At 46.2% G+C, this 12,386-nt stretch overlaps 1 protein-coding gene across 1 annotated transcript; it reads left to right on the top strand.

Moving 5' to 3' along the window:
- Positions 1-2,203: 2,203 nt before the first annotated feature.
- LOC311615845 (melanoma antigen preferentially expressed in tumors-like) lies at positions 2,204-5,146 on the top strand (the record flags this gene model as incomplete). The annotated part of the gene is made up of 3 exons (XM_084871282.1): positions 2,204-2,496; positions 2,885-3,490; positions 4,588-5,146. 3 exons carry the CDS (start codon positions 2,204-2,206, stop codon positions 5,144-5,146), a joined length of 1,458 nt encoding a protein of 485 aa, XP_084727408.1.
- Positions 5,147-12,386: the final 7,240 nt, after the last annotated feature.

The raw sequence follows: 12,386 nt of genomic DNA, 5'->3' as shown, positions 1-12,386 counted from the left end.
TGGAAGATTAGGGTGTGAAATAGGAGGCCTGAGCTGAATAGAATGCCCTCTGGGAGCAGCTCCTTGGTAAGGGTACTTAGGGCTTTTAGTCCAGGTTTATTTTTCTCTGTGCCTCCATTATTTAAAAGAGCCCACAATTCTAGCCTCTCAATGCCTTTTATAACTGGGTAAGTTTTAGGTTCCACTAAACACCTCTCCTTTGGCCTCTGCATAGCCCATATTTTTACATTTAATTTTCTCAAGCCAGTTTGCTGAGCTCAGCTGGTTCTTCTGGAGGGAATGGACTTTACCTCCACAGAGGGAGGGTGATTGAACCTCCTGCCTGTACTCCCATCAGCTTGGGTTTAAGGGATCCAACCATTTCCTTCTCAACCACCAGCCTTTTCAGTTCTCTAGTTTACCCAGTCAGAGCCTGTGAGTTTCCCAAGGGTGCACTTTGTTTTGGCTCATTTTCTTGGTCCCATTGCAAACTTGCACCCCTCCCTTCTCCTGATCAATCCCTAGATGTGATTTTGGCCCTTCCTCCTTTGGGGAAGGCTTGATCCTCAAAATCTGGAACAACAACTGCCCCTCTGTTACTACTTGAATAGGAATGAGTTTGCAGTTGAGGTAACATCATGTGTCAGGACTGTGGTACTCAATGCTTTTGCATTGTATCCCTTTTTTCTCTTGAGAGGATACCTTGTCTGCCTAATGGTGTATTACCAGGAATACTGGGGAGTTTTTATATGGTACCAGCAGCCCATCAAGTTTACTTCCAGGTTGGTTTCATTTTCTTTTCCTATCATGAAAGGACCTAGGATTCAGTTGGAGGTGTCCAGAGTGCAAAACCCAATCAGGTAAACTGCCTGGAGAACCAGTGCTAAGGTTCAGCTTTCAGTTGGAAGTTGCCATTTCAGCTAGGATGTCAACAGGAAGGTGTGGCCAGATGGGGTATAATGGTTTCTGAGGAGGCTGAGGGACCAGAGGCAAGAGCAAGAGAGACACTGCCCAGGTCAGAGCACAGGGCTCTTGCATCATACCCAGTCTGGTGAATCCTAAGCCTAAGGTGGTTCCCCAGGTCCCACAGATAATTGTGGTTTATTTCCTCATAAATGAACTGACGTTGCCTTTGCCAGTAGATGCAAGTTAGCCTTAATCCAAAAGGTTTTTATTTCTGTTTTGATGTGTTCCATTCATATAGGTTTTGAGAGCAAGTTTCCCTGGTGTCTGAAAGTAGAGTATTCCCAAGGAACCTACTGCAGACCAAAGTGACAATATCCCTTTTGGATTTTTTGGAGGCCAGGCTATGTGTCTAACAACAGGTCTTAAGGGAGTTCTTTAATAAAAGCCAAGAGATGTTTAGAAAGAGAGGAAGGGAGAAAGGAAAGAGAGAGAGAGACATTGATTGGGGAATCATCCATCAACTGGATCCTGCCTACTCTGAATTGGAGTTTGGAATGGAACCTACAAATGAGCTTTGGGTGCAAGGGGGAATGCCCAACCAACTGAGCAACACTGACCAGGGCTTGCAGTCTCTTTTGGGAGGAGGCTTAGTTGTGGCATGAGAGCCCTCTGTTGTCATGGATAAAGTGGTCATTCTAATATTCATAGAAGGGCCACACAATAAATGTACATCTCAAATTAATGGTTATTTTTCTCATCTCTAGCTCCCCCATGCTATGAAAACTTTTGCTCTGCTTTTACTCTTTTAGAATATATCAGAAGACACAAGGTATGCGTTGTGTGGGTGTTCCTTAATCTTCCCCATATAATTTATTGTAGCTTGGCAAGAGATGTGAATGACCAGGGGTTGCTGCCTACTCCATGGGCTTTCAATCCTTCAGCAATAATAAGAAAGGTTTCCCTAAAAAAGGGTGGGGCCATCTCTCTGGTTTCCCAGTACTCATTGCACAGCAGAATTACAGGTAGGCAGTGAGTACGTGTGGGAGGGGTGCAGTGGTCATCTCACCACTCCTTGGTGCCTGATGAGGTATATATCCTGCACCAGCCTAGGAGAGGCAGTGTTGAGTGGCCTTGTGGCCCCTAAGCAGAAGATGGGATTGGGGTAAGTTGGGACGCTCCAGTTGTTGCCAGAACAGTGCCTTTGGCCCTCAGCTGGTTCCTCTGAAGGGAGAGGGAATGGGGTTGCTCATGCTTAGCCTGACATGATGCCTTGCTCCTGACCATTTTCCAGGATCTCTTTCAGAGCCACTTCATCAGGATGAACAGTGAGGCTCCACTCAGACTCCTGGACCTGGCATGCCAGAGCCTGCTGAGGGATGAAGCCTCTGCTATTGCTGCAGTGGAGTGGCTGCCTATGGAGCTCTTCCCACCTCTGTTCACAGCAGCTTTGGCTGGGAGGCAGAGCAATGTCCTGAAGGTTCTGGTGCAGGCTTGGCCCTTCCCCTGCCTCCCTCTGGGGGCCTTGTTGAACCATCAGCAGCCTTACCATGATATCTTGCAGGCTGTGCTCGATGGGCTAGATGCCCTTCTTGCCCAGGAGACTCGACCCAGGTGAGGGGGATTCAGTGTCCTGGTTGGGCCCCGGGGGTCTGAGCAGTTACAGCTGGGATATAGGATTGTATAGGGCCACAGGGACAGCTCAGGGAAGCATTGGAGTCACTGATGGGGTCATTCTGAGAACAGCTTCAGATATATAGAGCTGTTGAAGATGAGAGGGTGACAGGAAGGACATGAAACCCCCTTCCTGATGGCACTGAAAGGTACCAGAAATGGGGACCACGTAGGATCCCAGTAGTGCAAGGAGCATCTGATTTCTGGGGTAAGGAGTAAAAGTCCCATTGGGTGTCTGGCCCAGCTGCCAAGATTCCCAGACTCATGGCCATGGTCTTATTCCCTGATATCTTAATGTACCCCTGTCTACCTCCTATTTTCTCCACAGGAGGTGGAAAATGCAGATGCTGAATTTACAGAAGGGAGCTCATCAGGAGTTCTGGATCCTGTGGGCCGGAATCAGAGCTGATGTGTGCTCACTGCTGGATCCTGAGGCCCCACAGCCCATGAGGAAGAGGGGGAAACTGGACAGCTTAAGGGCAGGGCCAAAGCCACCCTTGGCCCCCATGGAGGTGTTAGTAGACCTTTGCCTCAAGAGAGGTTTCCTTAATGAATCCCTCAGTTACCTTATTAAGAAAGTCAGCGAGAGGAGAGGTTTGCTGCACCTTTGCTGTAAGAAGCTGAAGGTTTATGCCGTGTCAAAGCGAAACATTAACATCCTGGGTATGGTGCAGCTTAACTCTGTCCAGGATTTGAAGTTAAATTGTACCTCGAAGCTGTCCACTCTGAGGAAGTTCACTCCTTTCCTGGGCCAGATGGGCAATCTGCGTCGGTTCCTCCTCTCCCATGTCTTTGCCTCTTCTCACACCACCTTGGAGAAGGAGGAGCATTGTGTTAGCCTGTTCACCTCTCAGTTCCTCAGGCTTTCCTGCCTCCAGAAGCTCTATTTGGATGACGTTGCCATCCTCAAAGGCCGCTTGGACCAGATGCTCAGGTGAGGGATGGCGAGGTTTCTCTGCAGACCAGAGCAAGCCCCTTCTCATTTCATTCCACAGTGACAGGACCTCCTAGGTGCCATTCATCAGCAGTGCTACAGAGCCTGAGTCACTAGAGGCTCCACACAGTCAGTGTCTTGTTCACTGCTCTGTCCCCTTGCATATTGTCAAGTAACTTCCCCCCCACCCCCAGACAAAGGTAGGATGAATGAAATAAGAAAGATGCTACTGAAGAGACTCCTTACTAGGAATGGAGGTAATGGGGGCTTTGGGTGAGGTGATGGGAGCTCGGGAATCCTAAGTGGTGTGTAAGGGAAGATTGTGCAATGGAATCATGAGGATGGCAGTGAGGAGAGGAAAGCCCATCAGAAGTGAGGTTTCAGGGATTTATGTCCACACATCGATTTGGTGATGGCAGCCTTTCAATCCAAACCTGCTTCTAATCACCTGTGTGAAAAGGCTTGCCAAAGGCTTCTGCTAAGGATTGCCTCCTGAATTCAGGATTCTGGAGGGAGGAATCATGAAAAGGGATAGGTAGTTTGTAGAAGATGCAGTGATCTAAGTTCCTGCAGGATGGAAGCTCCAACTGGATGATACCGAGCCGTGTCCAGATTAGCCCTTTCTGCAACTATGCCAGTAGCCTCATGGGATAAGAGATGAGGGGTTACAGGAGTCCAGGCTGTGGCTGGTAGGGAGCCCAAATGGATGGCATGTTGGTTCCTGTCTCCAATACTAAATTTCACTGGTTGCCTACTGCTTGAGCTCCTTTCTGAGCTCCTCTCACCTCTACCTCCCATCATTCATGGTCACAACATCTGTGTGTCTGAGGTTGGGTGTATGGTGACAGATGAACAAATGAACAGTGTGACATTTCATGGAGCTGAATCCCTCGCAGAGCAGAAAGGATTCCACTCAAATTTGCCCTGACTGAATCACACTTTTCACTGTGCACTGTCCTGGGTTTGATCATCTTCTGGAAGACCTGACACTAAGGTGACATGGGCCTCTTTACCTTAAGGCCCGTCTCATGCTCGCTTCCCTCTGTCTAACCATTCCACCCCTCCCCCCCTCACCTAACTGCTCTGTGTCTCCCCAGCTGCCTGAAGACCCCCTTGGAGACTCTGTCCATCACTAGCTGCATGCTCTTAGAAAGTGACTTGAGACATCTCTCCCAGCATCTGAATGTCAGCCAGCTGAAAGTCCTGAATTTAAGGAGGCTCAACCTGACCAACGTCAGTTCTGGGCCCCTCCAATTGCTGTTAGAGAGAGCCTCCCCAACCTTGCAGGACTTGTACTTGGATGAGTGTGGGATCATGGACTCCAAGTTCATGGACCTCCTGCCTGCCCTGAGCCACTGCTCCCAGCTCATGACCCTAAGCTTCTGTGAAAACACCATCTCCATGACTGTCCTGGAGGACCTGCTTCGCCACACCATTGGGCTGAGCAAGCTGAATTGTGTGCTGTATCCTGCCCCCCTAGAGAGTTACGAGGAAAGAAACAACAACATCGTCGACCTGGGCCGACTTGCCCAGGTGCATGTGGGGCTGAAGCATATGCTGCAGGAGTTGGGGCGCCCCGGCATGTTCTGGTTCTGTGCTTACCCCTGTCCTCACAGTGGCTATAGAACCTTCTATAACCCAAACCCCATTCTGTGACCCTGTTACATGCCTGTCTAGCTGGGTGCATATCTCATAGGCTTTACTCTGGGCCCTTGGACACTGAAGCACAGACATAAGTGAATCTTAAAGGAACCCAGCAGTCAGTTTCACACAACTACTCAGTGCAGGGGGAAGATGCGGACTAGGGGCAGATGTTTTCTTTGGGGAGATGGGTTAGAGATGTGCATCTGAATCTCTAGGGAGGTGGGATTCAGGCATGGCAGGTAGAAGCAAGATTACCTTTGTTTGAATGGTTGTGAATAAATGTCAGTAATAAAGGAAACCGAATGTGAACCAGTTGGAGTCCCCGATGATATGTTAACCCAATTCCACCATCTGCAGTTGCTGGTCCAATAAGAGGGCATGAGCATCTATGATGCACAGACACTAGTGTGGTGAGGTTGGTTCCAGCAGCTCCATCACCACTTATCCTTTCTGGTTTGGTGGTTCTTCTGGGGCACCAGTACCTCTTCCCTTAGCTCTGTGACTGTTCAGTGGATCAGCCCACAGAAGGTGCATCCACATGGACTGGAACAAGTGGCCTCCCATTAGCACCACTGAACTACAACTTCCTAGTGGCCATAGATTAAAACACTCCTCCCCACTGGGAGCCTCCATCACTGGCCTGTGGTCACTCCATGGTAGAGCTTCCCTGTGCACAAGTCAGGTCCCCAGTACTGAAAGGGACATCATCCTGCCAGCTAGTCAGAGGTCTGATCTTCCAAATCCAAACCTGTCATCCCCCTCAATCCAGCCACTGCTTGAATTCCAATACTTGTGGCCAGTAAACACAGTTACATTCCTTTCACCAAAATGCTAAGCTGGCATAAACCTTTTCTTAATATCTGTGTCCCTTACTAATATGAACCCCTCTGTGGAGGCTAGGTCATAATGTGAGAAGGCTCTCTCCACATGATCTTCATTACTATCAGTCAAGGCTGTGGTAAACCAACTCTGAGCAGTGACAGGCCTTGAGTTTTGTGTGTGAAGAGTGGCCTACCCCAAGCCAGTTTTGGGAGAGCATTTAAGTGGACACAGCTGAAGCTCACTCTGGGGAGTTGGGAGGGCCTCCCTGAGGGCAATTCAACCAAGTGAAGGAAGAAATCGTACTGTGTGGTTGGATTCCCATAGTCAAAGGACAGTCAGCTGCCCAGCAAGAAACGGGGGCTCTGCCCACATGCCACTGCATTCTGGCCCTGGGCGGTCTCATTTGGCTCACTGAGCGCTCAGCCATAGGAGCACCTGGGGAGAAGGCCACACACCCAGGCCCAGGGACAGGCCTCCACGTGTTCCTCTCATCTTCCTTAATGTGCTATTTCTGTCTCTCACTCAGTGCCAGCCACTCATGTGCTTGCTGCTCTCTGCTGGGTATCAGCAGCTTCGCAGCTTGCCACACACAGCACCTGGCCCTCCTTTCTTTTTATTGCCATTCTTTATTTTCTTCTTCCTTCCACTCTTCTAGTTTGGGCCCATCAGCTTGGGAGCATATGTTACCATTTCTTAAGTACAGTTCTTAATAATTGCAGAGGGAAAGGGAGAGGGAGAGATGGATAGAAACCGCAATAATGAGACACGATCATTAGTTGGCTGTCTCCTGTATGCCCCCTGGGATCAAGGCCTCAACTTGGGGTCGTGCCCCAACTGAGAATTGAACTATGTCCTCTTGGATCATAGGTCTAGTAAGCCACACCGGCAAGGCACTTTATGTTACTTCTATAGAGGAGAGAAAATGCTGAGATATCTGTAACGGATGGTGAGTCTCCCAAACCCCATGAAAGAGGATCAGAGAACAAGATTTTCTCTTAATCAAACACTCTCTCTGCTTGCACCTTGTCATCCTATCCCCGCTTGACAGGGAACAGTGTCCATAATTGGGATCAAATCTCTGGAATTTGAGGAAAAGTATAAAAATGTGCAGGTTTGGGGGGAGGAAGGGCATGGGCTAAAGACCTCAGGATCTGGTTGTTGGTTCATCACCACATGTAGAGACCATGCCCCATTACGTTATGGTGAGATTCACCTGTGGGGCTAACTTATGTAAAGCACTTGTCAACATGTCCTGTTCTGGACTTGTCCACTGTTATTAGCATCATAGTGATTATTAGCCACTTATAATGATTATTAGCCAAGTTAATGAAGAAAAGTGAAAGTTAGTGACCCTGGCCAGCATTGTCCTGTGAGTGACAAAGGTCACCTGTTTGATTCCTGGTCAGGGCACATGTCCAGGTGGCAAGTCCGGTCCACAGGCAACCGTTAATATTTCTGGCTCACATGAATGCATGCTTCTCTGTTTCTCTCCATTCATCTCTCTCTAAAGAATGAATTTAAAAACACACCAAAAAACAAGGCGAAACAAATGAAAACTCATTGCTGTATGTTGTCTCTCAACAGGCCTCTTGCACTTGACACTTTATTTGTTCTGGAGAGCACAACTGGTTAATCCAGAAAAATTATTTATTTTGATGAACTTTGCCATCAAAATGCACAAAAGGCATAGTATCAGGGCAAGGAGGCTTAGCAAGTGTATGTTTCTATAGAGACATCATTTGTGAAGATGGGCACTCAAGGGCCCTGGGTAGGTGGTGACTGCTGGTGCAGAGGGATCTTGTACATGAAGGCTGTATGGATGGGGGTCTCCAGGCCATCGGAAAGCAAGCAGGGAGAGTAAGGCACAATAGTCGGTTGCTTACTCTTGAATGTATCCCAGATTCCACCAATCTGCACTGCGATCAGGCAGGTTGGATTTAGGACAGCTGTGGGACACAGATGACAGAGGCAAAACTCTGAATAAAAAAGCCAAATCCTAGTCCACTTGGCTCAGGGGTTCAGTTTTGACCTGTGAACCAGGAGGTCAGGGTTCAATGCCCAGGTATTAAAAGTATGTAAATAGCTTGGTCTGATTCTACAATATCCATTTAAGAAATAGAAGGAGGAGCCCTTTTCCTTGGTCAGAATTTTCATCCTTTTCTCCTTTTCCTTAATCTTCCTTTCTAGCCACTTCCCTATAGGATTTATATAATGTGATCTATTCTATGCTGGGAAGTTTTGCATTGTTTGCCTTCTTGTACTTCTCTGCACCAAATGTGCTATCAATTCAAACCTACATTGGTAAAATTCACCTGAGTAAATGTTACATCCAAGTGGCTTTATTAAGTGTTTCATCAGGCCAGCAGCATACCAGGTGGCAATGAAAAGGGGCTTACTGAGCCAAACCCAACAGGGCTTATTCCCTCACTGCCCCCAATCTTACATGCTGGACTTTAAAGTCTTTAAAAATCTGAGGCTCCAGCTTTCAAATTTTTCAACAAACTTCACATACACCATTCTAATAAAAGTACTTTTAAGAAATCGTACATTTTGTGGTAATTTTTGAAATTCACCTTGGAAGTGTTGTTGATAACTATACACTCAACAGGCAAAGACGTGAGTTTTAAAAAACCTTACCAATGAGATGTTTGTTTAAATACACTGGTAGATATAAGGAGGCTTCAGGTAACTTGATGTTTAGGAGAGCACACCCTTTGTAGTACATTAAATGTCAAACAGTTGAAGGGAAGTGCATGAGTAGTTCTACAGTAAAATACATATCACTACCAAGGGGCACTTTTGTTCATGTCATTCAGAGGTATAGTCAGGAAAGATAACTGGTTTGGTTTAAGTGACAATCTCTGTTTCAATATTATTATTCCCATATCAGAAAGGTGCTGATGCCATTCAATAAGCAAAAGGATGCTTACATTTAGACTTCTTCAGACATTTATATCATTCTGTATGTAATTTTTCTCCCTACTTTATTCCTTTAAAGGTTGAGGGCATACAAAATGCCATAGGAAGGAGGCAAACAATTGCTTTGCAGCCTTGTTGGAGATTCCTCAATCCTTTTTTCCATTTAGGTTTTCCAAAGAAAATGTGATTTGTTTGCCCTGCCTAACTGGAAAAGAAGGCAGTATGCCATAAAGAAGTAGCACACTGCTTCATTCTGTATGCGGTTCTTTCAAAATCTGGTATGCAGTATGGTCAAAGACATATTGGGGAATTTAGGGCCAAGAATTCAATTCACCTTCCAAATACGTTGCTTCTACATGTTTGAGTAAAATCAGACAAGAAATCCCATTTTGTTGAAAACTTTATTCTGAATATTTTAACAATGCAAATGTTCGATTTAAATATTTAAGTATATTGTAATTAACATAAATGCTTATGAAATAACCTTGAATAATTCAAACTTTGCACCCTATGCAGAAACATCATAGGATGTGAAGGCACCTGCAGTTCTTGTTTCTTCCCCAATCCCACCATTAGCCTTTGGTCATTCTTAAACAACAGAAGACAATTTAAAAAGTATTAAATGTCATCCATACCTTAGCATCATTTTTAATTTCAGTGTCTACTTCCTCTGTCACAGGAGCTTCCCTCCTGACTCTCCCAGAGGAGCCCGATAAGTTGAGCTGCTGTACTGCATGAGTAGATGGTGAACTTATGATCTCTGCCAACACTAGGACCCCTTATAGAGGTTACCCATATTCTGCTGCATTAATTGTCATGCCCCACATCATAAACATCTCATCTGTGGCTATATTTATCATCTCAGTGACTGCTTCCACCATAAGTCAGAAGAGACCTTTGTGCTGGAGGTGTTCCACCTGAGCCTCCTGACAAAGCAGTGACAAAATAACAATACTTGAACCTCTTATTGAATAATTTTGCATCAGTATGGCATGACCCCATAAAGTCTTAAATATTAGGGAAACCTATAAGTTTATCTGCCTGTGCTGAAAAGATAATAGTAATGCTGAGGTAGGCAATGGAGCTTACAATTATTTAAAATACAGCTGACAAATGTTTTAACCTAAATAATTGTGAATAAATGTGAATGCACATTTTTTTCTGAAAACAGGCTGAAATTCTTACCATTGTACTGTTCCCATGCTTCACTCTGTCAACTTTTCCCCCTGATTAAAAGATTTAAAAAAAAAAATTAAAAAAAAAAACCTGCCGAAACTGGTTTGGCTCAATGGATAGAGCGTCGGCTTGGGGACTGAAAGGTCGCGTGTTTGATTCAGGTCAAGGGCATGTACGTTGGTTGCGGGCATATCCCCAGTAGGGGGTGTGCAAGATGCAGCTGATCAATGACTCTCATCGATGTTTCTAACTCTCTATCTTTCTCCCTTCCTCTCTGTAAAAAATCAATAAAATATATTAAAAAAAACAACAAAACAAAACAAAAAAAAAACCCAGGCTGGTATGCATAAGTGAATAGAGTACCAGCCTTGGCCCTGCAGGATTTGTTTGCAGGACTGGACCAGGGCATGCCCCTGGGTTGCAGGGTCCCTTCCTGGACCAGGTTGATAGTTGTACATGAGAAAAAATTCAAGGTATTTCTCTCCCCTTGATGTGGCTCTATCTCATCCCCACTCCCTCCGTTCCACTCCAGGGGCAATTGGAGAAAATATCATCAGGTGAGGAACAACAAAAAGAGAAATGTAGAATTTTGTTTCTTTAATAAGGAAGATAAATGAGTGTGATCCCTCATCCCTGAAAGCATGTAATGTTCTAAGTGAGCTATAAGAAAAGAACACAAGATCTCCAAATAATACAATACCCATACTGCATATAGTACTCCTTTTGGCAACTGGAGTGAACTTAGAGTAACACAAGGTGGGCAATTAAATCCAATCCTATCTCTCACACACAGTATATCCAGACACTTACCATAGTTCTCACATAAACGGCCTTAAGATCTAAAGCCAATTTGACTCAGTGGATAGAGCATTGGCCTGCGGACTTAAGAGTCCCTGGTTCAATTCCAGTCAAGGGCACATAACTTTGTTGAGGGCACGTACTTTGGTTGAGGGCACATCCCAAGTGAGGGGTTTTCAGGAGGCAGCTGCTCCATGTTTCTAACTTTCTATCCCTTCCTCTTCCTCTCTGTAAAAAAATCAATAATGTATAAAAAATAAAAACCATCCTTAAGAGCCTCTAGTTTGACATTAAGAATAATCTCTGTCAGGACTGCTGTCAAACCCATCACACTTTCAGAATTTACTACAGCAAATAAACACGAATTCACTGTGTCCATGTTAACAGCTGTAGCAAGTTATTGGATAAGAGAGGGAAACTTTTATTTTTTTAACTTTCTATTTTTTTCAAATTTTAATTGATTAAAGTATCACATGTATACATATCTTCCTATTGTCCCCCCCATCCCACTTAATACATGCCCTCACCACCACCCCCAGTGTCTTCCATCCATTGGTTATGCTTATATGCATGCATACAAGTCCTTAGATTGATTTCTTACCTCTCGCCCCTCCCAAACTTTCCTGCTGTAATTTAACAGAAAGAGGGGGACACTTTTAAACAGCCTTGTCTTCAATAGCAGTGCACATCTCTAGAACCTGCAGTGCCATGGTCACGGTGTGCCTCCTACTTGGATGGTGGGACATAATGCTTGCTGAATCACAAACCTGGATCATCTGTGCTGGAACAACAAGGAAATAAAGCAGGAGTATTTTGCAATCACCTTCTAAGATATGGAACATGTATACACCGTGACTACAAAAATAGGAAATTGGAAATGGACAGAAACTATGCGCTACTCCTGTGCTCCAGTCTGTGTGCGCCAGCACTGTGCACCAGCCACTGTGTGACAATACTGTGTGCCAGTCAATGTGGGCCTACAGTGTGCGCCAGCTGCTGTCTTCCAGCCACTGTGCGCCAGCCTGTGTGCGCCAGCCACTGTTTTGCAGCCACTGTGTGCCAACCTCTGGATGCCAGCTCTGTATTGCAGCCACTGTGCACCAGCCAATGTGTGCCCCCACTGTGTGCAAGCCTCTGGGCTCCAGCCACTTTGCGCCAGCCTTTGTATGCCAGCCTCTGTATTGTAGCAACTGTGCGCCAGCCATTGTGCGCTACTTCTGTGCACCAGCCTGTGTGCACCACCACAGTGCGTCAGCCATTGTGCGCCAGCCACTCTGCGCCAGCCTCTGTGTGCCAGCAACTGTGTGCCACCATTGTGTGCCACCATTGTGAACCAGCAACTCTGGGCCACCACAGTGCACCAGCCACTGTGCGCCTGCCACTCTGCGCCAGCCACTGTGCGCCTGCCACTCTGCTCCAGCCATTGTGTGCCACCACTGTGCACCAGCCACTGTGCACCACCCCCTGTGCGCCAATCACTGTGTTTCAGCCAATGTGCTCCAGGCTCTGTGCGCCAGCTACTGTGCACCAGCCACTG

The sequence above is a fragment of the Pipistrellus hanaki genome (assembly GCF_964339955.1).
Source record: "Pipistrellus hanaki genome assembly, chromosome: Y".
NCBI lineage: Eukaryota > Metazoa > Chordata > Mammalia > Chiroptera > Vespertilionidae > Pipistrellus > Pipistrellus hanaki.
Note: the sequence above shows the minus strand (reverse complement) of the source record. Positions and strands in the feature narration are given on the sequence as shown.